Source organism: Leucopleurus acutus (genome assembly GCF_964270905.1).
Source record: "Leucopleurus acutus genome assembly, chromosome: 5".
Classification (NCBI taxonomy): Eukaryota; Metazoa; Chordata; class Mammalia; order Artiodactyla; family Delphinidae; genus Leucopleurus; species Leucopleurus acutus.
The window spans coordinates 130876657-130903858 of NC_139147.1; the positions used below are offsets into that span (position 1 = coordinate 130876657).

The following is a 27202-nucleotide window of genomic DNA, read 5'->3' on the forward strand; positions in this document are numbered from 1 at the left end:
GCAGAGAACAGCTTTCAGTGAAACAGCACTAAAAAACAGATCTACAAGTGCAGGTACAAGGCAAGAGGGTAACCAAATACCAGTAGTGCCACTACCAGAAAGTACCAAGATATGTGGTTTACAGAAATCTGAGCTAGCAATACTGCAGGAACTATCTGGGATCACTGGAATGAATCTGGGCTAATAAAAAAAAAGCATACAGTATTGCTATGACTAAACACCTGATAAGATAAAACTTATTAAATTTCTTTAATAAAAGTGGCATTTCAATTTCCTATAAACACTTACTTCTGAAGAATTCCCAATTTGGAGTCAAATGCTACCAGTAAAAAATTACAATAACAAGAATAAGTACTAGCTCAGATTAGGGGTCAAAGTTCTAGATTCAGTGTATGAGACTGAATAGCCATATGTCTTTTAAGTAAGTAATTTAAATTTCTCTGTTTTTGGTGTCTTACCTATTCAACAAAGTATTTAGATTATACATAGCAAAACAGTACTATGATATACTTTACAAAAGAAAAACTGAGATATAATAACACAGGATTTTCCCTAGTGTTAATGGTGTTTGTGTTTAAGATTCGATATCACTCTAACAAAAATACAGGAATTAACAGGCAACAACCTAGAATATTTGAAATTGTGACTATATCAGAAAACCTAGGACATTCATTCACTGTATCTTAGACGACTCCAAAAATTCTGAAGCTGTATCAGATGGTAAAACTGGTGATTGCTCTTACAGTCAAATGATGTACAGAAATCTGTACCAAGCAACGTAGATAGATAATGTTCCTAAAAACCGCTACAACTGCCTAACTGTGCTTAGCAAGAATAAGGCCTCCCAGAATATAGAAAATTAAGTGAAAACAAAAACAGCTTCTAAGAAATGTTTTTTTGAACTCAGTATAAAAAAATATGGGAGGCATATACTGTTAAAAGCAGCTAGGTTTATCACTAAATTTCTTCAATCTTCCTACTTGTTCAGTTACTATTAAAAATTTTTGTTAATTAAAATAGATCTTCCCCCCAAAGTTTCATGTTACACTGACCACACCTCTTAAAATCTGTTTTTCAGTCAATCCTCCCTGGCCTGAAATTCAACCTTGCTTCTTTCCTTTCAGTTTCATAAGTCTTGGGAAAATGTTTGGGAGAGACAGATTTTCTAGGCATGGTCCTTTCTCTACAGGAGAGAGGCCGGGATAGAGAACAAATCCCTCTCCTTGTACCACTTCACATATGCAGCTGCAGACACACACAGACCAGGGTGGTAGTGGCTTTCAATTAAGGCTCTGAAAAGAAATGCCCACAACAGAAAAGCGCACAAAAGTTGAAATGCTGGTATGCTTAAATAACAGAAGTTGGGGAAAATTCTTTTAAAAGTTGATAAGGTACTGTCATATTCAGAAGCCTTTTTCATTACCAGTGACTTTCACTATTGGTGAATGTAAAAATATACTGAGTAACTCTCCTCTCCCTTTTCACACCAATGTACAACTGAGAGATACAAATGGCACAAGTTACTGACATATTTTAAAGCCACACCATGTGTGGTTAATATAAAAAAATTAGATTTGACAGAATAATCTATAGACAGGAGAGAAACAGTGACCTGACATCTCTGCGACCTGACTTAGGGCTCATCTGGAGTTTCAGTAGCTTAATTCCCAAAGAGCAGAATAACAATAAGAAAGAAAGAAAAGATACTTAGTATATCCTACATAATTTCAACTCAATGCTTTGGATTAGTTGTTATCCATGATATCATATAACTGAGAAGACTCAAATACTCTGAGGCAAGCTGACAAGACTGTAACTATTTCTTAAGATATAACCCACCATGCCCACATCTGTGGGATGCTGGTGTGCTTCCCAGTACCCCTAACAACACCAACATGCACCACAAACTGTCACCTTTCAGTTATTACAATGTTGTGATTTTAAGAACAGATAATAAATAAAACCTTATGAGAATAATTCTGGAGCATGGAAGCTTCCCATGTCTAGGCTCTTGGATATACAACCTTCCACAGTATATTCAGAATATCAACTCAATTAGGAGTAAGTGAGGTAAGTATAATTCAGGCCTTTTGAAAATGGAACATACTACAATAAGACAAAGACTGGGGCTCACAATAAACTTAAATAAGGGAAAATGATTCTTAAAATATTGTTCCTAGTTTATAACATAAAAGTAACTTACCTGAATAATATGGGGAAGGCAAGCATTGTCTGACAGCAGCCTTTTCACTCTAGGTAAAGGTCGAATGATGGCATTATCTTGATCCCTAGAAAAACATTTTTTTATGGTCAACATTTAATATATTTATTAAGATTTGTATGTTCAGAGCATATGACATTCTACTAGGCATGAAGCATGTTACCTTACATTTTTGTTTATGAAGACTAAGCTCTCATACAGCTGGGAACATGATTAGGTATTTTGGTTTAAATCTATTTGGCTGCTTAATATGACTTCATTTCCTTCCAAAAGATTTCCTTGAAAAACAGTACCCTAGAACAGCCAGAGACTCTTATTTATTATTTAAACTTGGTGTTTTCCAACACACTGTCAGTGGATATTCCCCCCAAAGGGCATATCAAACTTTTTCAATAAATGTAAACCTTAATTTAACTACTCTCAGTATTTTCCAAGTGTAGCCTCAATTTTAGAGCTACATTACTTCTAAATACTAATTGTATGTTTTTAAGCCTGATCTGAATTTTAAAGAGAACTGGAACTATAAAAGCCTCGAATGCTATAAAATTAACAATTACTCATTAAATTCCATCACAAAGTATCTTTACTATAGTAATAAAACAAGATGATATATATGCAAATTTTGACTGAAAAGTTTGAAAAATTGAAAAGTTCCATGCAAGGGTTATAATTATGACTATCACTGGATAACAAAGTCTCACCTTCACTAGTCAAGCGGGGCAAGATGTGGGCCTAGACTCATGTTCTTAAACCAGGAGAGGCTAACCTGACAGATCAGGAGCAGTCACTAGGCACTCACCACTGGTCTATGAATCACAGAGTGTTCATTTCAAAACTTTCATACCTGATTCAATGAATATGACAATTGTTACTGTTGCTAGAGAGCTGCTAGTAAGCCTCAATTTTGTAACATTATTTGAAGTTTCCCAGAGAAAGTTGCTTTTTAGCTTACTTTATCAATAAAATTTGCAAATTATTTTCTTATATCTTGCTTCAAAAAGCTCCAAAATCCAAAGCAGCATTCCCCCAAAGCCACAAATAGAAAACCTTTGCTCTAAGTCACTAGAACAATCCCATGCCTTAGCAAGCACCCATACAAATGGGGAGAACAAGATGTTTTACAGTCCTTGTTAACCATGGAAATGTTCAATTACATTTTACCTGCTTGGAAAATATCCACACATTGTGATCAACATGTTCAATATAAGGGTAGCAAGGTCAGTTTCATTTAGTACAGCCTGTCCACTGGCTAACAGACACCACTTAAGCTGGGGTATTGCCTGAAGTGGTCGCCATCCATCCATGCCTTGAGCCCAGCACCTGGTTTTTGCATTTAACATTCCTTTGGTCCACAATTCTTGCATCTAAATGAATGGAAGGCATCATTATTACAAGCAGACCAAACAAAATGAAAAGGTTTGCTAATGTTTTCTATTTTACAGAAAATATAAACTGAACTATGAAATACACATACAAATTCACTATTAGAAAGCAAAAGACTTCTGTTGACAGGCCTTCAGGAACTCAAATTTGGCTGCTAATATCAGAAAATAACCATTTAGTTGGCCAAACTGCAGAGCATAAGGAACACTGGAAAGAATAAACACCATAGGCAGAGTATAAAGCAACCAAATTATATATAAGTGGAAGGCTGGTCTTCTATAAAACTATCTTTGACTAAATTCCGACTGAGCCTGGGAAGCCAAGAATTGGAAGCCAAGTTGGCAGGACCAAACATCACCAGATGTTAATTAAGATGGAAATTGCCCTTGGAGTGTATAGGCAATTTTCAATGAATTGAAGACTGTATATTAAAACTTACCTGTTCATACCATAAAGAAGCATTATAGCTTAACATAATTATTATACAAAAGTCATTAAAAACCTGAGTGCTACTTCCATAACTTTTATTTTTAATTTTTAAAATTATTTTTAATTGAAGTATAGTTGTTTATAATGTGTTAATTTCTGCTATACTGCAAAGTGATTCAGTTATACATATATACTTTTTATATTCTTTTCCATTATGGTTTATCCCAGAACATTGAATATAGTTTCCTGTGCTATACAGTAGGACCTTGTTTATCCATTCTACATAAACTAGTTTGCATCTGATAATGCCAAACTCCCACTCCAACCCTCCCCTCATTCCCCCTCCCCCTTGGCAATTACAAGTCTGTTTTCTATGCCTGTGAATCTGTTTCTGTTTCATAAATAAGTTCATTTATATCATATTTTAGATTCCACATATAAGTGACATCATATGGTATCTTTCTCTTTCTGACTTACTTCACTTAGTATGAACTTCACTTAGTATGACAATCTCTAGTTGCATCCATGTTGCTGCAAATGGCATTATTTTGTTCTTTTTTATGGCTAATATTCCATTGTATATATGTACCACCTCTACTTTATCCATTCAACTGTCGGTGGACATTTAGGTTGTTTCCATGTCTTGGCTATTGTGAATAGTGCTGCTATAAACATAGGGGTGCACATATCTATTTGAATTATAGTTTTGTCCAGATATATTCCCAGGAGTGGGATTGCTGGATCATATGGCAACTCTGTTTTTAGGTTTTTGAGGAACCTCCACACTGTTTTCCACAGTGGCTGTACCAGCTTACATTCCCACCAACAGTGCAGGAGTGTTCCCTTTTCTCCACACCCTCTCTAGCAAATGTTATTTGTAGACTTTTTAATGATGGCCGTTCTGACTAGTATGAAGTGGTATCTCATTGCAGTTTTGATTTGTATTTCTCTAATAATTAGCAGTGTCATAACAATAGCTTTTAAACAGTAAGATTTGAAGACATGATTTTGTGTGTATGTGTGTCTAGAAATACAAGTCATCTCGTCCTTTATGTGGAAATAGAATGGCAGAGTCCTTGGAGCTGATGACAGTAAATCAAATCATAGATTTAAAATATTCCACATCTCTATATGTGCTATCAGGAGGATATAAAAAATGACTAAGACTTCCATGAAAAGTTTCTCCCAAACACATACCTCATGAAATCCATATGGGCCACTCCTTTCTTTGTCTGCATTGCCAAAGTACCATTCCTTTTCACTCTCTCTTTTCATATCTGGAGCAGCTTCAATTACATTGCTCTAAGTTTTAAAAATATTTAGTTATTTTTCAAGGCAGAAATCTAAGGGGGCAGATGTCATAAAAAGTTACACAGTACTAATTTCTTGAGTTTATATTTCTTTAGAAATCCATCTAAAATTTTAAGTGACCCAATTTTAAGAGTTAAGGATTAGATGCCTAAACTAATAGTCCAAAAATGCTACTTCCTTATTATGCATTTGAAGTAAACAGTTTCCTAAATTCACTTGGCAATCTAAGCTAAACTCAAAGGCATCTATATTCCAGATGGTCATTAATAAATTCTCAGGACACTAAAATTTTAGTAGCAAAGAATACTGCAAATAGCTATATAATCAAACATATACCATTAACCAAAACCACAATGCTCAAAAATACTAAAGTTCTTTTGAAAGAAAAACATTCACTCCAACTAAAAGTTTAAATAAATGCCTGAGATCAAAGAGTTAAAATGCTAACAGGAAAGTTTTTAGTGGTTTTAAACACTTACTTTCAATTTACTACCCTCATGACAGATAATTCTTATAATTTCATATACTGATGTTTATAAGAATCTAGGATAGAATTTTTATGTACTTAGTATATTTTATTAAAACATGATTTTAAATACCCTCATTACTTTAGTTAGATTCATATAGACAGCTATAGGAAAGTGGTTAAGAGCACAGACTTCCGAGTTCTAACTCTGGCTCTGTCCTTTATTAGGTGACCCTGGACAACAAACTTAGTCTCTCTGTTCCTCAGTTTCCTCATCTGTAAAATGGGAGGGCTGTTGTGGGGTTTAAAGAGTTAATATATTATGTGGACCAGAACGGTACCTGGTACACTATAATACGATGCAAGCATTATGATTACTATTATTTGTACCTGATAATAGAAAATGCCATGTCCTAATATTCAGATAGCACTTTTATACACAATTCTGCCAAAACATGACACATCTTCTCAAACAAGGAGATTAAACAAAAATTTAACATTAACACCAATGAGCCAAGTATAGATCCCTTCTATAAGTTAGGTATCAGAAGAGGCCTTTAGGTAGAGACCTGCAGCTCTGTCCTCTTACTGGCTGGTTTCAATAAGGCCTCCAGATTCCTCAAGGCAAAGTATACTCTCAGTGGATGTCAATGCTGAATGTTCTAGTTACATAACTGATGGATTCAGTTTAAATCCTAAAGGACATATTGCCTCAAAATAAGCCACATCAGAGATGCAGTTACTTTAAAAGACAAAAGAGACATCAGAAAAATAAAACTGGATCATCACTGTCCATTTTGGTTATTTCACTTTTTGTGTGTGTGACTTAATCTCCCAGGCATTAGTACTATTATAGTTATCAGAGAAGGAGATTCACGGCCAGACACCCTGACATATTTTCAGATTTGTATGATTCTTTTAATCCTAAATTTGTACTCAAAGAATGTTAAACTTATAAAATCTAGATAAGCATACATACTTGCAGTGGTACTGTAGCTCGGTTTACATGGAGATGTGCAAGGGTAAGCAAGTCCACAAGGATTCTAATTCCATTTGAATCCATGAGGTCCTTAACATTTTTCTGAAAGACAGAAACATGTTTACATAATTTAAAATCTTTCTCTCCAATAGATATTACTACCTAAAAGGCTCTCAAAGAAGAGAATATTTGGAATCTCTTTGGAAAAACTGGCACATAACTGGTATTACTCAGTATTTTCAGGATTTTGTGTTCAAGGAAGCATAAATGTAGATAAAAATTAAAAAGGCAAAACTATACTACAGAGAGATCATATAAATAATTTTTACTTGGGCTTCCCTGGTGGTGCAGTGGTTAAGAATCTGTCTGCCAATGCAGGGGATACGGGTTCAAGCCCTGGTCTGGGAAGATCTCACATGCTGTGGAGCAACTAAGCCCATGCGCCACAACTACTGAGTCTGTGCTCTAGAGCCCGTAAGCCACAGCTACTGAGCCCACGTGCCACAAGTACTGAAGCCCTCACGCCTATAGCCCATGCTCCCCAACAAGGGAAGCCACCACAATGAGAAGCCCACACACTGCAACGAAGAGTAGCCCCCGCTCGCCACAAACAGAGAAAGCCCATGCGCAGCAATGAAGACCCAATGCAGCCGAAAATTAATTAATTAATTAATTAAATTTAAAAAGAATTTTTACTTAAATATATTCTGAGCAAAACAAAATAAAATAAAAATAAACAAATTAAAGCCTGGCGGGAATAACACCCAGGATAAACTCTCTGGTTCTACAATTATCCTGCATTTTTCCAAAGTCTTTTTGTTAATAAATATTCTGTACTCAGAAATAGAATCTAGTACACTAAAAAACTTTTTAAAGTTCCAGTTTGTTTTTGTAAGCAAGATAAAAACTGGTAATTTCTTAGAAGTTTGTAAGAGATTATAATTCAAATTAAATTTTCCTAGGGCTTACTCATTTTATTTCATTTAAAAACACCTGCATTATTTACTAAAAGTGAGAATAAAATTAAGCAAGTCAGTGTTGGTTTCAAAAATGAGTATTTGGCAAAAACTTTTCCCTTCAAGAGTTGAGAGCAAAAGGAGAAGATAAGAACCATGTCTTGATAATTAAGTCAAACTGTAATCATTTACTTTGTTACATACATGTGACTTAACTTGGAAATAATAGCATATTTATGCAAAATACTGTACCTTATTAAGGATCAATTTGTTAAGGAAGAGGATCAACCTATCTCGTTCAAGTTTATCTGTGCACTATTGAAATAAATGAGAATTTAGTCAGAAGTAAATAGAAACAGAAATTAAGACATTACCATCACTGGACAAAATCAACCAACAGCCAAAAAGAAATAAAAGTCATCTTGTAAACAAAGAAAATCAGAGAAAACTGTCAATTATTGCAATTCCTCAATGTCTTACATTCTCTGCAATTTGATAAACCTTATTTAATTTCCCTAGAAAGGCAGATATTTTAAGTCACAAACAGATTAATACATAGCTTTAAGAATGCACATAAAAATTGAAGTAAATGAAAGAATTAGCCCAAATGATACTCCCAAGTTAAGTAAAAATTCTAAAGAATTGGTAAGTGATGTTTCACATAAATCACATCATCATGAACACAAGAAGGAAAAAATGTAACTGCCTAAAATACACATGCTATGCCACAAGTACTCAGTTCACTGGAGTAAGAGTGAATTAGAATTCAATAGAGAAATCTCGTGTAACAGCAAAAAATAAGGGTTTTCATCTGGTTATTTCCTGGGTGTGTTTTGTAAACTTATTCAGAACCAGTTTTCTAATCCACAAAGCATGACTGACAGTTAAGGCAATTATAGCAAGCACTGATGACCATTTTAAAAATTGGTGAAATGATTCTGTCAGTTCACTGAAATTTAAATTGTTAAATGTAAGAGGAATGTAAATACAAATGAAAGAGTAAAGTGTATACAGGTAAGGAACACTCAAATTTGAGCTGCATAATGGATGAATTGATCTGTTTGTTCTTCTCCCACCTTGCTGAAATGTTAAATGACAAACTTTATTAAATTAAAAAAAAACCAACCCCCCCCCACCAAAAAACTGTGCTAACTCAAGGTTCCCCTTCTTTATCGTTGTAGTCCTAAAAAGTTCTATTTTCACACTTTGAAGTTTAGTGTGCTAGCATCATTTAAGATTTTTCCAAAATGTCCACTGCAAAAGAACATTCAACTCTAAAAGTCACTATTTTCTTTTACACACCTGTCCAGCTCATCCATACTTAAATTAAAGATTGGCAAATAGGTCGCTAAAGATGTTCAAAAGCAGCAACTGAAAAAAATAAACCAACATGCACAAACGCTAACCCATTAGTCATTTTACTGTTCATCTAACTTTTATTTAAAGAAGTATAATGTAAATTACAGAAAAACTCATGTAGAAAGTTATGGCAGCAACGTGATCAAATAGAACTTAAATTTAGCTTTGAAAATTTAACATACACTCCAATGACACTATCAAGTAGCAGTTATTTTTTAATGATATCCTTACCCTCTCTAACATTCCAATGATATATCTTGTATCTGTAAAAGGTCCTATTTCTTCATGACATCTGCCATAAACAATAGCAAGGGCTTGTAAACATAAACACTTCATGTTTACTTTTGGGGTGAGCAGGAAACGATGATAAAGCTCATTGAAAAATTCATACCTAGATTAAAAAAAATGTTCACAATAGAATTAGCCATGAAACCAACAGTAAAAACAAACATAACAAGATATGAAGAGTAGCTTACGATCTCTTAATTGATCCACTGTCTTCACTCTCATCTTCCTCCAACAGTAATCTCAGGTAATAATCTCCTATTTTGATTTCCTCTGCCAAGCACTCATATTTAACCTTTATTAATAAAAGCAAATTACATTATTTTAGTTTACAATACTTTTATTGGCAATTTTCACATAATCACTTCTTAAATTCTTTCTGTTCAGAGTCTTTTTCTTTTCTTGATGAGACAGGCTTTAACAAAAAAGTTTGTCATTTCTTAAAATATCTGGTAATTCATTAGTTAAATGTCAAGAGTCAGAATTACACACTAATTTTATGAATGTAAAACTTGCTGAGAAAAACTGTCACAAGACTATATGGTGTCCATGAAGACTTAAGGGAAGAAAACACTAAAAACACCATTAAAGGATAACGTGCTTCCTTCCCTTCTCAGCTGGCTACAATCAAGCAAGAAGTAAATGATCCCACACTACACACAGTTTGCCAAACTCACACAAGGCACTTCAGGTCTTCCCTGATCTCCCAACACATCAACTACGTTTTATGGTACATTTTTATACAGTATTCACTCTCTGTATGTACAATTACTCCAGGTTACACACTGGAAGTGATATGTGAGGGAGTAGCCCTTGATTGGGAACTGGGGTTTGTCTCAAGCAAAGATTTGCAAGCAGCTGTAAAAAGGAATTTCTTGACTAGATTATCAAAACTCTTTTTCCAAAGCCTAAAACAGCTGTTTACTAAAAATATAAACTATACAAAATCAAATATATATGTATATCCATTTCGTTTTTTTCCTACAAATTCTGAGTTTTAATTTGTTCAACTCCATTTATTAAGAATATATAAGGTATGTGCCATGTACTGTTCTAGTCATCAGGGATATAGCATTAAGCAAACGTAAAAAGTTCTATCCTTACAGACGTAGCAGATAAAAAAGTAAAATACTTATGGTAGTTGGATGACAGTAAGTGCTATGGAGTAAAATAAAGCGGGGAGCAGGGGAAGAGAGAGAGAGAGAAAGAGAGAGAGTGTAAGTGTGTGTGTATGAAGAGGGCTATATTTTCAAACAAGGTGGCCAGGTGTGTGTGTGTGTGTGAGAGAGAAAGAGAGAGAGAGAGAGAGAGAGGGGGAGGGAGTGAGGGAGGGAGGGAGAGAGAGAGGGAGAGAGGGAGGGAGGGAGGGAGGGAGGGAGAGAGAGAGAGAGGGGAGAGGGAGAGAGAGAGGGAGGGAGGGAGGGAGGGAGGGAGGGAGGGAAAGAGAGAGAGAGAGAGAGAGAGAGAGAGAGAGAGAGAGAAGAGGGCTATATTTTTAAACAGGGTGGCCAGGGAAGGCCCACTCAGATGACAACCTTCGGGAAAAGACCTGAAGAAAATGAGGCTCTCTGTAGAAAAGAGTATTTTAGGCAGAAGGAACGTCAAGTAGAAAGACCTTGAATTAAGAACATGAATTTGGTGTTTTCAGGGAAGCCAGTGTGGCTACAGGCAATGGTGAGAATATTAGGAGATGAGATCAAAGAAACAATGGCTGGATTTGGGGGCTACAGATCTTGCCTTGTAAGTTATTTTAAAGACCCAGGCTTTTCACTAAGTGAGTTGGGAAGCAATAAGAGCACCAGGGAGGGCTTGGAGCAGAGAAGGACAAGATCTACTTACATTATAACAAGATCACACTGCTACTATGTTGATAACAGATTACAGAAAGGCAATGGTGAAACTGCTACAGCAGGGAAACTGCTACAATCCCATAGAGAGAAGAGGGCTGGGTTCTGGGTAAATTTTGAAGGTGCACTGAATAGGACTTGCTGACGAACCGAATTTGGGGCATAAGAAAAAAAGATGATGTCAAAGGTTTTGACTAGAAAATAAGGAATAGCCATTATCTAAGATCAGAAAGACTGAAAGTGAAGTAGGTTTGAGGGAAGAACCAGAGCAGAGTTTTACAGCGAAGTTCTAGAAGCTTATTAGATATCCAATTTATAAGGTAAAAGTATGAAGTCTAGGAAAGAAAGTCTAAGCAGGAGATAAAAATCTTGAAGCCATCAGCAAATAAAAAACATTTAAACCATGAGAATGGATGAGATAACTGAGGCAATAAATATAAATGAAAAGAAGCCCAAGAACTGGTCCTTCAGGGCCAACCAGCATTTAGCAGTTGGGGCAATAAGGAAAAATGAGCAAAGGAGGAGGAATGGACAGTGAAGGAGAAAATCCCAGAGAATACAGACTCCCAAAACCAAAGAAAAGAAAGTTTTCACAAAGAGGTGGGAATGAGCAAAAACAAATCATTAACGTGTTTAAGAAATGCAGTTGGGTTAAACAGCAAAGCCGGCAGGGTCACAAACATGCTCAAATTTACACCTATAATAAAAATTTACACACACACACAAGATTATCTACACCAACATGTTTCTTGTTCTTACTTTGTCATTCTTCACATCAGTATTTTAATTAAGCAGCAAAAAAATGGCCACATTCAGAATCAAATTACCACAAAAAGTCTATTAAACAAGCTAAAAGAAATAAGAACAGGCTATGTTTCAATAAAGAATTTAAAGGGGAAAAAAAGCAAGGAACAGATCTAGAATGCACAGGATCAAATTTATTGACTCCTACATGATTTTCACATACAAAGCTGAGGTACTAAACAAAATTAATTTTTCATTTGTCTCAGGCAAAGTGAAAGTTTTCTAATATTTCCTTCATAAAATTATGAGTGAAAGGTAAAGATATATGTCAAACAACTACAAATTAAAAAAAAAAGAAAAACTCCAAAACTAATACATGCTTCAAAAAAAAACTACTATACTACGAAAATTAAAATTTACCTCAAATTCATGGTGGTTCCAGGAGATCACATTAGCACTACCAAGCTCTCTATCAATATTAAATGCTCTCATTTCAGATTCAAGACTATCTCTCAATTCTTCTCGTGTTTTGAAATTCCAAATTAAGTTTGACCTGGCATGGTCCTGACCAAACCTAGATATACATGTAATCAGAAAATAGTGGGAAGCAATAAACAGTTTTAAAAATCTATAAATCTCCCCTACTACAACTTATAATAAGTAACAAAACAGTGGAATTAATTAACTTTAGCAAGCATAGAAAAAAAATAAAATCTACTGTGTGAAGTAAGTATAGTAAAAGGTTAATGGTAGAATTTTAGTCACAGGTATACAGGTGCTCATTGTAAAATTCTTTCACCTTTTCTGTATGTTTAAAAGTTTTCATTATAAAATGGGGGAAAAAATGAAGCCAAACTATAAGACAAATCTGTGTGGATTTTAAAACAAGGAACTGATATTTCAATTTTAATATTTATTGCTAATATAAATTCCAGTCAGAAAAGAATTATAAACAGATATCAAGTTACATATTGGGGATAAGAATTTCTGGATAATTGAGTATGAAATGTGTGGGATGAGCAACATTCTAGATTAGAACCTTAAAAACTACCCAAGAAAAAATACTGCTAAACTGTCAAGCTCTGATTGATATTTTCAAAATACCTTCCTTTTATTCATGAAATTATTTAACTATCATAATAAATTTGAATTCAAGTCTAAACTGGGGTGGGTGGGCTTTATACCCATTCACTTTCAAACTGCAATCCTTCTGAAAAGTCTGATGCCAGAATTCCAAGGGAATTCTAGGGAGGACAACACAACTGAGGGATTCCAGAGGAAGAAAACCAAGGCATATTCTGAAGGCTGTATTATATATATACTACACTTTTAAAGTACCGTGGGAAGTTCCCAAAGCACATATTTTCCCTTATTAACCAAGGTATAATCAATAGGTCAGCTTCCAGACTGAGTATTGTGAGTTATCTCAAAAAAGTTTTTGCAAACTCCCCAAAATGTTCCAAAGTCCTTCTATGTGTGTATGACTGTGTGTGGGGGGAGGGTGTTGAGGTGGAGGGTGCTGGGGAGGTGGTGGGAGCAGTAGATGGGGAGGAAGGGTTACCATATTAGAAAGGCTGGAAAAGTATATCAGGTCAGCTAACTTGGATACCCATTTCCCACAAGTCTCCTTATGGTTTCATCATCCAACTCTTTAAAGACTCTATTTCCAACAAGGCTGAAAGAAGTTATAATACAGTTATTTCTAAGCCATGATAAAGTGTTTTAAAGTAACCATCTCTAAGCCTTAATAAAATGCTAAAAGTACCTTTGGCTCATCAGACTACCAACACTCTATAAAAGGTCTTAATTTTATGAAAGCATCACTAATCATACCAATCTTAACAGTTATAATTCTTGACCCTGAGAGCATAAAAATACCTGTAGCATAAAGCACTAGATTCAGGCAAAAACAAAAAAACAACTGTCCAAAAATTAAATCTGGCAATACCAAATTTAATTAATTGGAAGAGAGGCCTAAAGTTTACCTATAATAGAAGAGATCCCAGTTTGCTTCTATTTTTATTCTCTGTCTTCTCTTTCGAAGAACTACTGGCTTTTGATTTATATTCTGGAAAAGAAAAAAACTTCATAGTGCTCAATCTGGAGCTACCAAACAAGCTCAGTCAGAATATCATCACTTTGTAAGTGATGAGAAACATTTCCTTCATCAAATTTTGGCAGAGACAAAATTAATGAAACAAAATCTATAAAATATGAATACAGAATATTAGGTTATATCACAATATAATACTTTGCCAGCATATATTTCTATAGTGTAGCTGAAATATTTTCCGTGTAGCCTAAAGTTATTGTTTTAAATCCAAATTTTGTTAAAGTTTACAATGATGACTAATAAAATTTGTAACAGTCAAAAAGAGGTGACTTATTTTAAACATTTACATGCAGTTAATACAAAAATCATGGCAAAACAATAAACACAAAAGATTATAGGTTATTAAATTGCTACCAAAGCCAAGAGGAGCAAGTATAAATTGAAATAGCTAATGCACAAGAAATAAGTATCTACATTCAGACACATGTGAAGTGAGACTTTAATTTACTAGACAAAGAATATCAAAGACAACTCCACATGCAGGCAGTTTAATGCATTTCACACATGTAGCAGGGACTTAAACTCACCATATTGTTTCTGTCCTGAATTTAATTGTAAAAAAGGAAAAAAAAAATTTAAATGAAATAAAAATAAGAGAGTGAGCCTACATCTGCTATGCTATCTCTATTATACAAATTCCACAAGGATGTCACCAGTATAAATCATCTTTAAGACAGAAAAAGGCCCACCTGCTTCTCTGAATTCTATGACTCAAATTTTAGGCAGTCATAAACCCATTTGAGAATTCAAAGAAAGCTATGGTCCTATTCCAGAGAAAGACACATACATAAGGTTTACAATGGAGGGGAAGATTTCAAAGATTTCTTGGAAGTCTATATATGGACTGGAGGTTAAGAATCTTTGCTCCGAGTAAAACGTGTAGATATTTCAGTCATGAAAATTCTAATCCTCAATGTGACAGAAGCGAAAAGTAGAAAGTAGTTATAGATTAAAACATGAAAGTCTGTAACTTCATTAAGGAAGTGGCAAATCATATAAAATAAAGCAAGAAAACAGACTAGATATCACAGAAAGAAAAAAGGTAAAGTAAATTTTAAAAAGTAAATGCTGTTTGAAATGTAAAACATTGATTAATTAAGGAAATATTCCCTACAAATTTTAATTCTGTACACTATCATGAAAACTAATGTTAGGTGACTTGAACAAAGTATATAAATAGTTCATATTTTTAGTTTTAATGACAAACCCTTCCTTAAAACCTCTAATCAAGTACTACTTTCTTCAATTTCCTCTGCCTTCAAGACAAAAAGCTGGGAGTCTAGAGTTATGAAAATGTAAACACTATACAGAAAAAGGACAACCAGCTCTCCATAAACTAAGCTGACTGATTTAGAGACTTAGGTTAAAAGCTCTAACTGGCTAAACAAATCCATAAACTGAAAATAACATAAATTAAAAAAAGCAATTTTATACATTAGCCAAAGGTTATTATTAATCCAACAAAGAACATTAGCTACAAATGGAACTGACTCCCTAAACATTCTGATTATATAAGAAATGCAGTTCATTTTAAGACTAACAGTTAATCTAGACAATGGTTAATTTTCAGACTTTTAGCTAAAGCACAGGTTCATTAATTAGATATTTTGGTGTTAATATTTCTACGAATAAAATAGTCACAAAGATTATTCACTGTTTCATAAAGAAATTAATGTTGAAAACAGTATCCTGGCAGAAATAATTGCTCAGCACTTTAGATAACACCTCATGTAAATGAAACCAACAGACCAATAAAACATTATTGATATTAAAAATACATTGTTTTCCCTCTGAATTTTTCATCTTTAAATAACAGATGCTATCCACATTTCTAGCTAAAATAGCTTTGTGTTCAAGTGTATGCTGGATAAATGTTATATATGAAATCTGATGCCAAAAACTTATTTTCAGTATAATTATACCCAACAGCTTGAAACAACTGTTATTTCAGAAATGCGTTTAACTTCCTGAAGCCAAAAGCTTGTAATTTTTAACAACTGTGAAAATCATTCATTTCATATCTACAGACTTTTAATTTTCAAATGCTATAGCAATATTATCATGACAAGACATGCACTGTCTTTTATTATAGGTGCTTTTATTATTGACTTCCTTGTACATCAAAGCAACCCCAAAGGACAGAGAAGGGAGGTACTGTTAATTCTGATTTTATGAAAGAGGAAAGTGAAATTCTGAAAACCCATAACTTGCCATATGGGTTAGTAGTAAGTGACAGAACCAGGCTCAGATGTAGGTTAACCAATTCAAAGTTCAGTATTCTCTTTACTATCCTAGACCTCTGAAAGCCTGTTTAATGATTCTTTATAGTGCATATGTCACTCATACAAATTAGCATTAATCCATTATGCTCAACTTCTAAAGAACTCAATTTTGGTTCAATTTCAGATAGATACACAAGACAATAATATTTCTGTTCTGTTGCACCTGATGCCTTATGTTTAGATATTCTGGAAATTCAAAAGAAACATGTTTGTTTCAGAAAGTTACTTATATTACTTTCCTTGAATAAGAAAATAGCCACCATAAATAAAGAGATGGTTAAAGGGAAAGAATATAAGTGTGGTCAACAAAAACTGAGATCAAGTCAACTTTTACATGAAACCTTAAATCATTCTTAACCACTGCACATTCCATCCTAGATAGAAGGATGAATATTACTGGAATTAGGTTCTGCAGCACATACTACATGCTGAAAAATGAGACTAAAACTGTTTCAGATCTGATTTTGATTTGAGGAGCAATAATACTGAAATTTAAGTACATATAGTAAATTTAATTTTAACAATGTGAATCTTATTTTCAAAATACTTGTCTAGCTAGCTCTCAATAAAAAAGCTAAATAAGAAGGGCAACTTTATTTGTCTAGCTACAAAACAAAGTTCAGAGAAGGAAGGAAAAAGATACATATGAATTTAAAAGTCTGGAAACTGGAAGTTATGGGAAGAAACTTATGTAAGAAAGAGTGGAATTTTATATTAACTAACTAAAATCTTAACCACTGACTCATAAAACTATGAATTAAGAAAAATTTATATAAAAATATAATCAGAATTAAGTGACATTTCTTCAGGTGTTCGGTCAAAAGTATCTGTACCATTTTTGTGAACAGCAACAATTGAAGTAATCTAGGATATATGGAAGTGCTAGAAATTCGGAAGAAGACTTTATTTTTACCTCTTTTTGTGCAATGCCCATTCTATCCCTCCAATGCATTAACACAAGATCCACTTTTTCTTTGGCAAATTTTTCAACTTCTTTAGCAGCTTTACCAGCTAGTCTTTGCCACTCTGGAACTTTATTAAATTTTCCATACTGATCCTATAAAATAACGTTGAATTCCATTACAGTCCTATAATTTCAAATTTATTTTAAAAATCTAATTAAAGCCAAGTTGCACTATTTTACATGATTAAATGAATACTGAAAAAAAATAGTGAAAGAACAAGGTGAAAATTTCTACAACAAATTATACATTTTGTCCAAGAAATCTTAAACTTTTCTACCTAGTTTTCAAGATGAATCCTTTTAGAGGGATGGCAAGATATAAGTGGGAGATGGGTGCAGACAGAAGTGGGGTGAAGACAGGAAAAGAACACATATAAGACATTATTATAATAGCATATCTTGAAAGATGTTAAGTAATTTTCTCAAAGATAGCCCAACATTAATAATTAAGATAGCTCTGTAAAGAAAAAAAGCCCTACATAAATTATTTTTTTCAGTAACATTTATCACCAACATTATCACCTTCACCAACATTTATCAATTACATATTATGTGCAAAATATCACCTTATACATTTAAAATTTAAAAAAAAATCCATTCATGAATGTACCAATTCTCTGAGTTAGAGAAAAAAAATACAAGATTATTATTATTCATAAAATTAGATTGTGGTGATAACTGCATAAATGTAATGATTATAGAATTGGACACTAAAAACAGGTTAAAATTTGGGGGATGTAAATTTTACCTCAATAAAGCTGTTAATAATAATAATTTTAAAAGAATACTACTATTTAACATGTGTTTCAGAAAAAAGTACTCTTTCATCCCGAAAAGATACTCAGGACAAGCATATTTACCATTGCTATTTTCACATTATCTCTAACATGCATCCGATCAGCATCCTTCTCAGGAACTGGATCTGAGCTGTCCAAGTAAGCTAGCAAGCCTGGTGGCTAAAAACAACAATCAAAAACAAGATAAAAAAAAAATTAAAAAAAATTTAAAAAAAACCCAAGATATAAAGTCCATTTTCAAAACAACTGCACACACACACAAAAAAAACCTAGCCTTCAAAACCCAAATAAATTAATACTATGACTTAGCTATTAAGCATAGCATTTATTATATGACAACTCCTTTGATAAATATCTTTTAGATCAAAAACAAACAGATAATCTAAAAAAAACCCTTAACAGTATAAACAACTTATCAATGAAATTTTATTGGGCAAGAATATATACATTTCTCCAGTTATTCAACTGACTTACCAAAATGCGTTTCAACAAGTTTGTTGCAGTTACATTATCAGCTGTCCAGAGTCCTACTAAATGTCTACTCAGCTGTCTGAAAAAAGCAGATGTTGAGAAAGGTTTGCTTCTTTATCTCAGGTAGAACAAAAAGGAATTTTTAAGAACAAAATATAAGAAATAAGACTACAGTAAAACAAAAAAAAAGAACAAAAAAACATTCTATCACTCTGTAATAACCTATATGGGAAAAGAATCTAAAAAAGAGTGGATATATGTATAACTGATTCACTTTGCTGTTCACCTGAATCTAACACAACACTGTAAATCAACTATACTCCAATAAAAAGTTTTAAAAATCATTCTGATGTTAAATACTAAAAATTAATATTTTAATTTGGAGAGATGTATGAGATAGTTAATTCAAATACTACTAACGTTTTAGTATTTTCTCCAAACTAAAATGCTTCCTTGATGAACTCACTAATTTTCAATGGACCTGAACATGAAGAAGTAGGTTCTTACCACTTTTAAAGATAGGGAAACAATTAGACTTGATAATATAATTAAGTTTGTATAACAAATCCTGCTATAGTGACCAGAGCATTCTGGAATTCTTTGGAATTCTGAACATGAGCAAAAGTCAACTATGTTCTAATATATACTTTTTGACAAGGTCAGAGAGAGAAAATATTTTCAGTTTTGGAGTCTGAACAAAGACTTAAAGCACTTTTGAGCTAAAAGCACATTTCGGTTCAAAGTGAAAATCTAAGATTCACGTTGAAGCTGTAACTTAGCCATTTATTAATCTTAATCCCCACAATGATATCTGCTACACAGACTGGAAGCTCCTCACAAACAGGGTATATATTTTATTCACCACAGACCATTCTGTGCTTTGATAAGGATTCAACTGCCATTTGCAATAAGAATGAGCATGAAATCTGTGAGGGGAATAACCAAATAACCATCTACAGGCTTACGTATTTATATGTTATATTCCCAGAAGAAAAAAGTTCAATAGGAAAACCCAAATTGTGCTTTGTTCTGACACACACACACACACACACACACACACACACAAAACTACTAAAACTGTTCACTCTTATGCCTATTTGGAAGCTAACATATTGAAGTAATGACACTTGTAATTTCCTTCACTGGCATTTGGTAGGTATCATACCAATGATTCCTAAAAAGGTTTTAATTAGGGATAAGAGATAACATTTTATAGCAGCAATTTGTAAAAGATAAAGCAATGCAAATGAAAAGTAGTATTTCTATAATTTGACAGCTTTTCAATATTGTGATTGATCACAGTAGGGAACGCAATTCATTATAATAAAAAGGAACACAAGAAGCAAAGGGCTAACATGAAGGGGTTTAATAGAATTAGACATCAAATAGTTTCTAGTGTAACGAAAGATGGTGCTTAGCATTGCTAATAAGGCAGTAGGCCAAGGAAATAACCTTCCTTTTATATTTTTTATCCTCACAAGCAACACAGAAGACTACTTTTGTGACTAACATTTACAAGTAAGGGATGCAGATAGCTTCTTATAATAGTATAAACAGCAGAAAACTATTGGCAGGGCAGCATACTACAACATCCAATAACCGAACACAGGTGATAAAAAAAATGAAATTTATATTTCCATAACAAAGTAAGCCCTAAGTCAGCAATTTGTTATTTCAAAAGGTCAAAAAGAACATGATTAAAACATTTATTATATATATATTTTTAACTAATATGAGTCATGAGTAATAATATGGTATGCTAAGGATATAGGAAAGGATCACATGTCAGAAATTATAAAGAAAATTGAAAGGGCTGGAATTCATATAGCCTGGAGTAAACAGATTTATGTGTTTCCTCATATTTGAAGGATTATCATTTAAAAAAAAAGACTTGCCAAAGGGAAAACTGTTTAACTACAAGAGATTTAGGATAGGCTTAGATTAGGCTGGTTAGATATTAAAGTTTTCTTTATTCTTAGAGTACCTAACTGACCAAAATTATCTGAAAATTGTCTAGGTGGGTCATCTACATGCAAGATGGTCAGGAAGAAATAAAAGGAGAAAAACCCTGGGGACATGTGGCTCTAGTTCCATAAGCTACTAGGCACTCTTTTCCATGTTCCAGTCCCATGACTATGGGTATAGAGCCTGATGAGCAGAGTGGGGGGAAAAAAAGCAGTTTTATTTTTTTCCTCCCAAGTTATGCAGGGATAGGGACAATGATCATTTAGGTAAAATCCTTCCATAAGGAAAGGAAAAGAACTAGGTGAATCAAAAGAAAATGAAACATTTGTGTAATTCAAAGACTTATTCTGTTTGTTTTACATAATATCTGAACCCCTTCTCTAAACAGCAAGTTAACTTATAGCAAATTAAATTTAACCTACCTATTTGTAAGCATCCTTTGATCTGAGCTTATTGTGAACATCGCAGTATGCAAATGTCGAGGTAAGGCACCTTCACTTAGGGCAAGCTCCTGCATTTTTGTAGCAATTTCTTTGTCACCTTCCTTTGGAAAAAGGGCAAGATGATCCCTAAAGCAACAATCTAAAGCAAGCTATCCTGATTTTGTAAAACTAATTTTACATCTCTAGATAAAATTATTCAGTATACAATATAATAAAAATTAAAAATGCCACTTCAATTATCCAAAAATAACATAAGCGAACAGTAGTATAAGTCACTTTAAAAATATTATTTGCCTTTGGAATGAGGTTTAAATGTTCCCAGATAAATTTATCTTATGAATTATACTTTGCTTAATATTAAAATTAGGTTCATTCCCTTAGTATATATAATATCAGCCAATGAAGGGGAGAGGTGACTCACAGAAATCAGCAATTCCTACCAAAGACATCTGCAAACCTGGCTTGCTTTTGTTATTAAAGATATATTCATTTTCATGGTGAATACAATTCTTTATCTTTTTTAAAGAATGATGTGATGTTGAGGTAGTTCTTTCTATTCTGAAGTCACTCTGCTTATTTAGACCCACTTTGACAAAAGGGTAGGACAGATAGAACTATTAATCAAAGGTAATCATAGAATTATGAATTAAGCAAGCAGTGTGATATTTAAGACAACCTGTCAAAAAGTAAAAATGCTCACGTTATTGAAAAAAAGTACAAGTAAATAGAATAACTGAATATGCAGTAAGTGTACAAATATACACAGTATGAATACGTACATATATCATTTTGACATAAATGAACATGTAGTATGTATATAAAATATACATAGTATGTATATGTACATATATAATTTTGAACATGGTCTAAGAGGAAATTTACCAAAATACTAATAGCAGTTGTCTCTGGATGGTAAAAATACAGGTGATTTATTTCTTTCTTGTTTTTTTCTGAACAACCCAATGTTTCTTAAAAGATCATATACTGCTTTCGCAATCAGAAAACAATAATTTAAGATACCTGCCAGGATTTCAGTGTAAATAAATAAAGCCTTCCTTACACAGACACTGGCTGTAGTCACTGGCTACGAATCTGATACATGTGGCTTGCACTGAAGTCAAAGTTGGTTTTTTGGTTATACCTGCCACTCATTAAATATTTCTGAATGAATGGCAATATATTAGTGGATCAAGGTCAGGAAGATACTTTTGTATGGTCTCACAGTCCTAACTGTCCTTGGTTACTTCAAGCTCTGTAAGTGAGAGAGGTGGTACTTACTTTGGAAGCTAATATTGAGCATAGAACCCATTAGCTGGAGGGGGAAAATTAGTCTTTAGCTGCATGTATACACTAAAAATGCAAATAAACCTTGATGTTCCAATCAATCTAATGTCTATATATAATTTTTTTAATAGCTGCTTATGAGTATACTAATTCTGTGCTTATTATTTAGCTACTTGTTATATTTATGAGCAATAATGGCAGAATTTTTTGATAAAAGGAGCAAACACCCTTACATTTTAACCAAATTATTACTAAGACAATAGAAGAATACAAGAATTCAAAAGCCATTAGATTGATATTGTAAATATCCAGTATGTAAGTTCACATTCATAGCCCCATCTCATCTTCCAGAAAACATATAAGGCTAAAGCAACTATCCTGGAGAAGCAATAGCTCATGTCCACCAATAGTATGTCCTGATCTCTAGAGCTTAATTACATATGCAGGTTAACATGAGGAACTTTTTGTTACCATACTTATTTGATACTACTTGGCTACAAACTAACTCCATTAACAGATTTCCATATAAACTCAGTACCTAAAGTTTCAATACCATCACCATCCCCAAAAAAAGAGGAAGAGAGAAAAAATGCTAACTTTTCTTTTAAAGTAAACCAAACAAATAATGGAGGACCAGAAAGATTCATTTGCTCTAAATCCACTTAAGAACTTTAAATTCTTAGTTTATTATTGAGGACTGTTTCTGCAACTAGTTTAAAACTAATCTAAGGATTTAAAATTACTTTTCTTACCCAGAAAAACTGCATATTTTCATAAAAGACTGAAAGGTAATTTTGTCAGCCCAAGTTAAAATAGCCAATCAACATTCAAGTAAGTTTAACATTTCAAAATTGTTCTCTCACCTCTATTATTGCCTTCATAACCAATCCAGCTCCCTTTATAATTGCCATGGAAGGATGCTTCAAAATAGGGAGAGAAAAGTATCATAGAATAAAAGAATCTTATCCCAACATATTTAGCTGTTGCTCTTAAGAGGGATACACAATATTATGCAAGGTATAAAAGCCATAAAATTAGTAAAGGCTACATCTCAAAGTCAGTTCACAGTTTGGTTTAAAAATGTTAGGTACTCTTACAGTATAGCTTCACACATACTTAAAGAGTTTATAGTAGTAGAAAACAGCTGGCACTTATTTGAATATATATTCTACTTACTGGAATGATATCAAATAACTATGGTATTAAAATAACAGAAATCAACATTTATAATATAAACATAAAATATAAATATCATATTCACACATGTACATAATAAATATTATGGTATTATATGAAATAAATATTTTCAATTGCTTACGAACAGCCCTGCTAAAGCTCATCTTATTATTTGGAAATTTTGTAGGGAACTACAAAAAACTACAAAAGGGAACTTTGGGTCTACCACAGAAAAAAAATGAGTTTTTCACTACTTCTAAGATGGAAAAGATGGGCAACAGTGTCAAATAGTGGTCAAAGGCTATCAACAGAGCTCTATGTGAAACACAATGAAATTCATGGAATTAAATGTCCTAAAATGATAATGTACTTAGGCTATATTTATTTATATTACCACAGAAGCATACATGTACTATTTTAAAAACAAACTGACCCAAAAAGTGGTTCTCTTAGATTAGTTGTGATCTGATAAAAGTATAAGCTCTCACCTGAAAGAGTTTAAAAAGTGTTCTTCCATTGGATGCTACCATCTCCAAGAGCATATCAAACTGCTGCCCTTCTGTTGTCTCACTATATGGAGCACAGAGGGCAAAAGTAAGGAAGTCCAAGAGTGAACTAATAACTAGGGCACCAGTCCCATGATCCTGAAACAAAGTAACATATTGCCTTGGCTTAGTACAGAGAGCTTCACTTAAAACATAGCAGTAATGGGTTTCTTTCTGTTATTCTATATGTTAGAAGTAAACATTTAATTTCCCTACATGAGTTTCAAAGTACTCTTAACTTGAGTACTACTGGAAGCAGTACTTGTTTTACTAATGTATCAAATCCACAGTGCTTACCATATCTCAAAGGGAAAATAATTAAAATTCTGTCAAATTTCTAGAGAACCAAGACTCCTCAAACATATATAACTAAGGTTAATGTGTATTTGTATAATAAGCAATCTTGGACAACACTTGCCAAACTCTGGCAATTTGTTCATATTCCTTCTAGATGTTATATACTGCCTATCTCCAAAACTGTTACTAATGACTGAGGAACAAAGATTTGGCTCAGTTTTTTTTTAAGCAACTTATTTCATAATGACATTTTTAAAGAGAGAGAAAAAAAGCAAAAATCTGTGATATAACTGTAAAAATTTAAAGGCTTTGCAACTTATCCTTTCCAGATAAATGGATATAGTCCTAAAACAGATTATTTTATTATTAATGTCCAAGCTAAACCAATACTGACCAAAAGTTGAGGGCCACAATTTAAAAACAAAACAAAAAACTGTCCATGCTGTACTTACACAATACCTTTCAATATGTATGGTATCTCTCATTAAGACAAATTTAATTATAACTTACCACATGGGAATTAAATTTCTCCAGTAAGTTTTCCAGAAACTTCTTTGAAGAGAGAAGAGAAGCTTTGTTTAGCTGTTCTTGTCTTAAGTCATAGTCATCATGCATGGGCTATTGATTAAAAACAGTGATAATTCATAAGCAGTGGCATCACACAAAAGTCATTTATAAAGAGTACTCATTGAACACTGAAAGAACTAAAAACCATAGCCTTTAAAATTTAAGGCAGAAAGGAATCTCGTGATAAGAGGGCAGAAGTGATAACTTCTCCTGGGTCTGATGAGACTTCGTGGATGATCTGCCTAACAAGTAACTGTAGATAGTACTGCACAAGGTAATTTTGAGAGAAAAAGTCACAGATCTCCTTCTTAAAAAGCAAATGACATCCATTCTTCCTCCCCCAAGTTTGTAATATAAATTTGAAATGATAAAACTTAGCATTTAAAAGTAAGTACTGAGCAGCTCCCTCGCTGCGATCTATCGAAAGTCAGCCCTCGACACAAGGGTTTGTGGAAAAAAAAAAAAAAGGTAAAAAAAAAAAAGTAAGTACTAAAATTAGCAGTAAATACCTCCTGTCTCAAGATGATTGTCTTTTGACTGCTGGAATAAACTAAGAGCATAAAAAGGATTCCAGCATGATAGTTAAGAGTAAAGATCAAATCCTAATTCTGCTACTGACTATAACCAAGCTTAGATACAGTTAAATTATTTTAACTCTCTTAGTTTCATTTTCCTCAGCTACAAAGTGGGAATAACAGTACTTACCTCACTGGACTATTATGAAGTTCAAATGAGATAATTCATGTAAAATACACAGCAAACACCTAATTTTTAATGAGGTCTCAATGTGTTTACTTCACACTACTGTTATTTTATGTTCTAGTTATTCCACTAATTCTTTTTATTATTATTATTTTAATATTAATTAATTTATTTATTTGGCTGCATCGGGTCTTAGTTACAGCATGCGGGATCTTAGTTGCAGCATGCGGGGTCTTAGTTGCAGCATGCAGGATCTTCGTTGCTGTGTGCAGGGTCTTCATTGCGGCATGCGGGATCTTTGGTTGCGGCATGCGAACTCTTAGTTGCGGCATGTGGGATCTAGTTCCCTGACCAGGGATCAACCCCAGACCCCCTGAATTGGGAGCACGAAGTCTTAACCACTGGATCACCAAAGAAGTCCCTCACTAATTCTTTAATGGAATTATTTGTAGTAAAAATAATAAAATCCACTTTGGGGAATAAATGCAAGGTTTTAAACAAGTGATTACTTATGTTTACTGTATACCACTAAGTCTGCCTAAAAACACTTAATATAAGGAATAAAGTCTCATATACTCTACACAAAATCGAGATAAATCAGAAACTTGAAAGTTATATTGAACAGCTGCTTTTCCCCCCCAACAAGCTGTCATCAAGTTAGATTTTTACCTCTCAAACAGCTTTCAAATGTGCCTTCTTTAGCCCATCCTACCTCAGCATCTCATGTCTCACATGATAATTTGCTCTACCCGCCTCTTAACTTGACCTCTAATCTACACTCCACATACCATCCATGAGCTTTCTAAAATTCAAACATGGTATGTTATCACTCCTGTTGAAAAATCCTTCAGTTTTTCCTTACTAAAGCATACAAATCTTGCTTCTCTGTCTGATACAAAAGGCTTTTTATGGCTGTCTCTGCATACATCTCTAGCTATAACTCCTAATCCCATGTGCCCCCATACATATGTTATGATCCAGTCATATTCAATTATTTGCTGCTTCCCAAATATGCTTTTGCACATGCTATTCCTTCTTCCTAGGAAAGTCTTCTCACAGCTAGAAAATACCTGCCTGTCTTTCAAAATTCAGATCAAGGTAATGTCTTCCAGAAAGACTGGCTTAGAATCTTTTATCTTCTCCTCATCACAAAACCAAAATTAAGTGCTGCTTTTTTACGGATCCCATGGCTGCTACTACTTTATATTGTATACGTATGCCTACCTTACTAAACTGTTAGCAATTTCAAGGAAGTAACTTTGCCTTAACATCTTTGTATTTCTAGTACATAGCATGGTGCCTAGTTTATGCTAAACAAATGTTTATTTGAATAAGTAGATTGCTATGAGAGCAAGTTAGGAAATATAGAAACACTGAATTTAATTGGTACAATGAAAATCTGGATTTGTGGAAGTTTAAACCATCAGTCAACTTAAACAAAATCAGTTTACTTAAGAAAAACACTAGTACTTACACACATGAGGGCACAGAGCATATCAACGGCTGCGTGGATTACTCCATTGTTGCTCCTCTTGAGTGCTTTTACTACCTTCACTCCTAGACGCTCCCGAAACCTTGTAGAACAAAACAACAGCATATAGTAGCAATGCCTGAGC

At 33.5% G+C, this 27202-nt stretch overlaps 1 protein-coding gene across 3 annotated transcripts in view; it reads right to left on the bottom strand.

The window, feature by feature from the left end:
- Positions 1 to 27202, bottom strand: part of DNAJC13 (DnaJ heat shock protein family (Hsp40) member C13) — a 125327-nt gene that overhangs the window by 54838 nt on the left and 43287 nt on the right. For all 3 annotated transcript variants that reach the window (XM_082839219.1, XM_082839218.1, XM_082839220.1), the window contains exons 13-29: positions 27061 to 27160; positions 24828 to 24935; positions 23964 to 24119; positions 23163 to 23219; positions 20995 to 21116; positions 18611 to 18686; positions 18200 to 18295; positions 17289 to 17432; positions 13966 to 14048; positions 12401 to 12554; positions 9581 to 9684; positions 9336 to 9495; positions 7998 to 8060; positions 6790 to 6891; positions 5231 to 5335; positions 3383 to 3585; positions 2204 to 2288 (exon numbers count right to left, since the gene is read on the bottom strand). In XM_082839219.1, the coding sequence (XP_082695345.1) occupies positions 2204 to 2288; positions 3383 to 3585; positions 5231 to 5335; positions 6790 to 6891; positions 7998 to 8060; positions 9336 to 9495; positions 9581 to 9684; positions 12401 to 12554; positions 13966 to 14048; positions 17289 to 17432; positions 18200 to 18295; positions 18611 to 18686; positions 20995 to 21116; positions 23163 to 23219; positions 23964 to 24119; positions 24828 to 24935; positions 27061 to 27160 (1918 nt within the window). The remainder of the gene's footprint in view (positions 1 to 2203; positions 2289 to 3382; positions 3586 to 5230; positions 5336 to 6789; positions 6892 to 7997; positions 8061 to 9335; positions 9496 to 9580; positions 9685 to 12400; positions 12555 to 13965; positions 14049 to 17288; positions 17433 to 18199; positions 18296 to 18610; positions 18687 to 20994; positions 21117 to 23162; positions 23220 to 23963; positions 24120 to 24827; positions 24936 to 27060; positions 27161 to 27202) is intronic.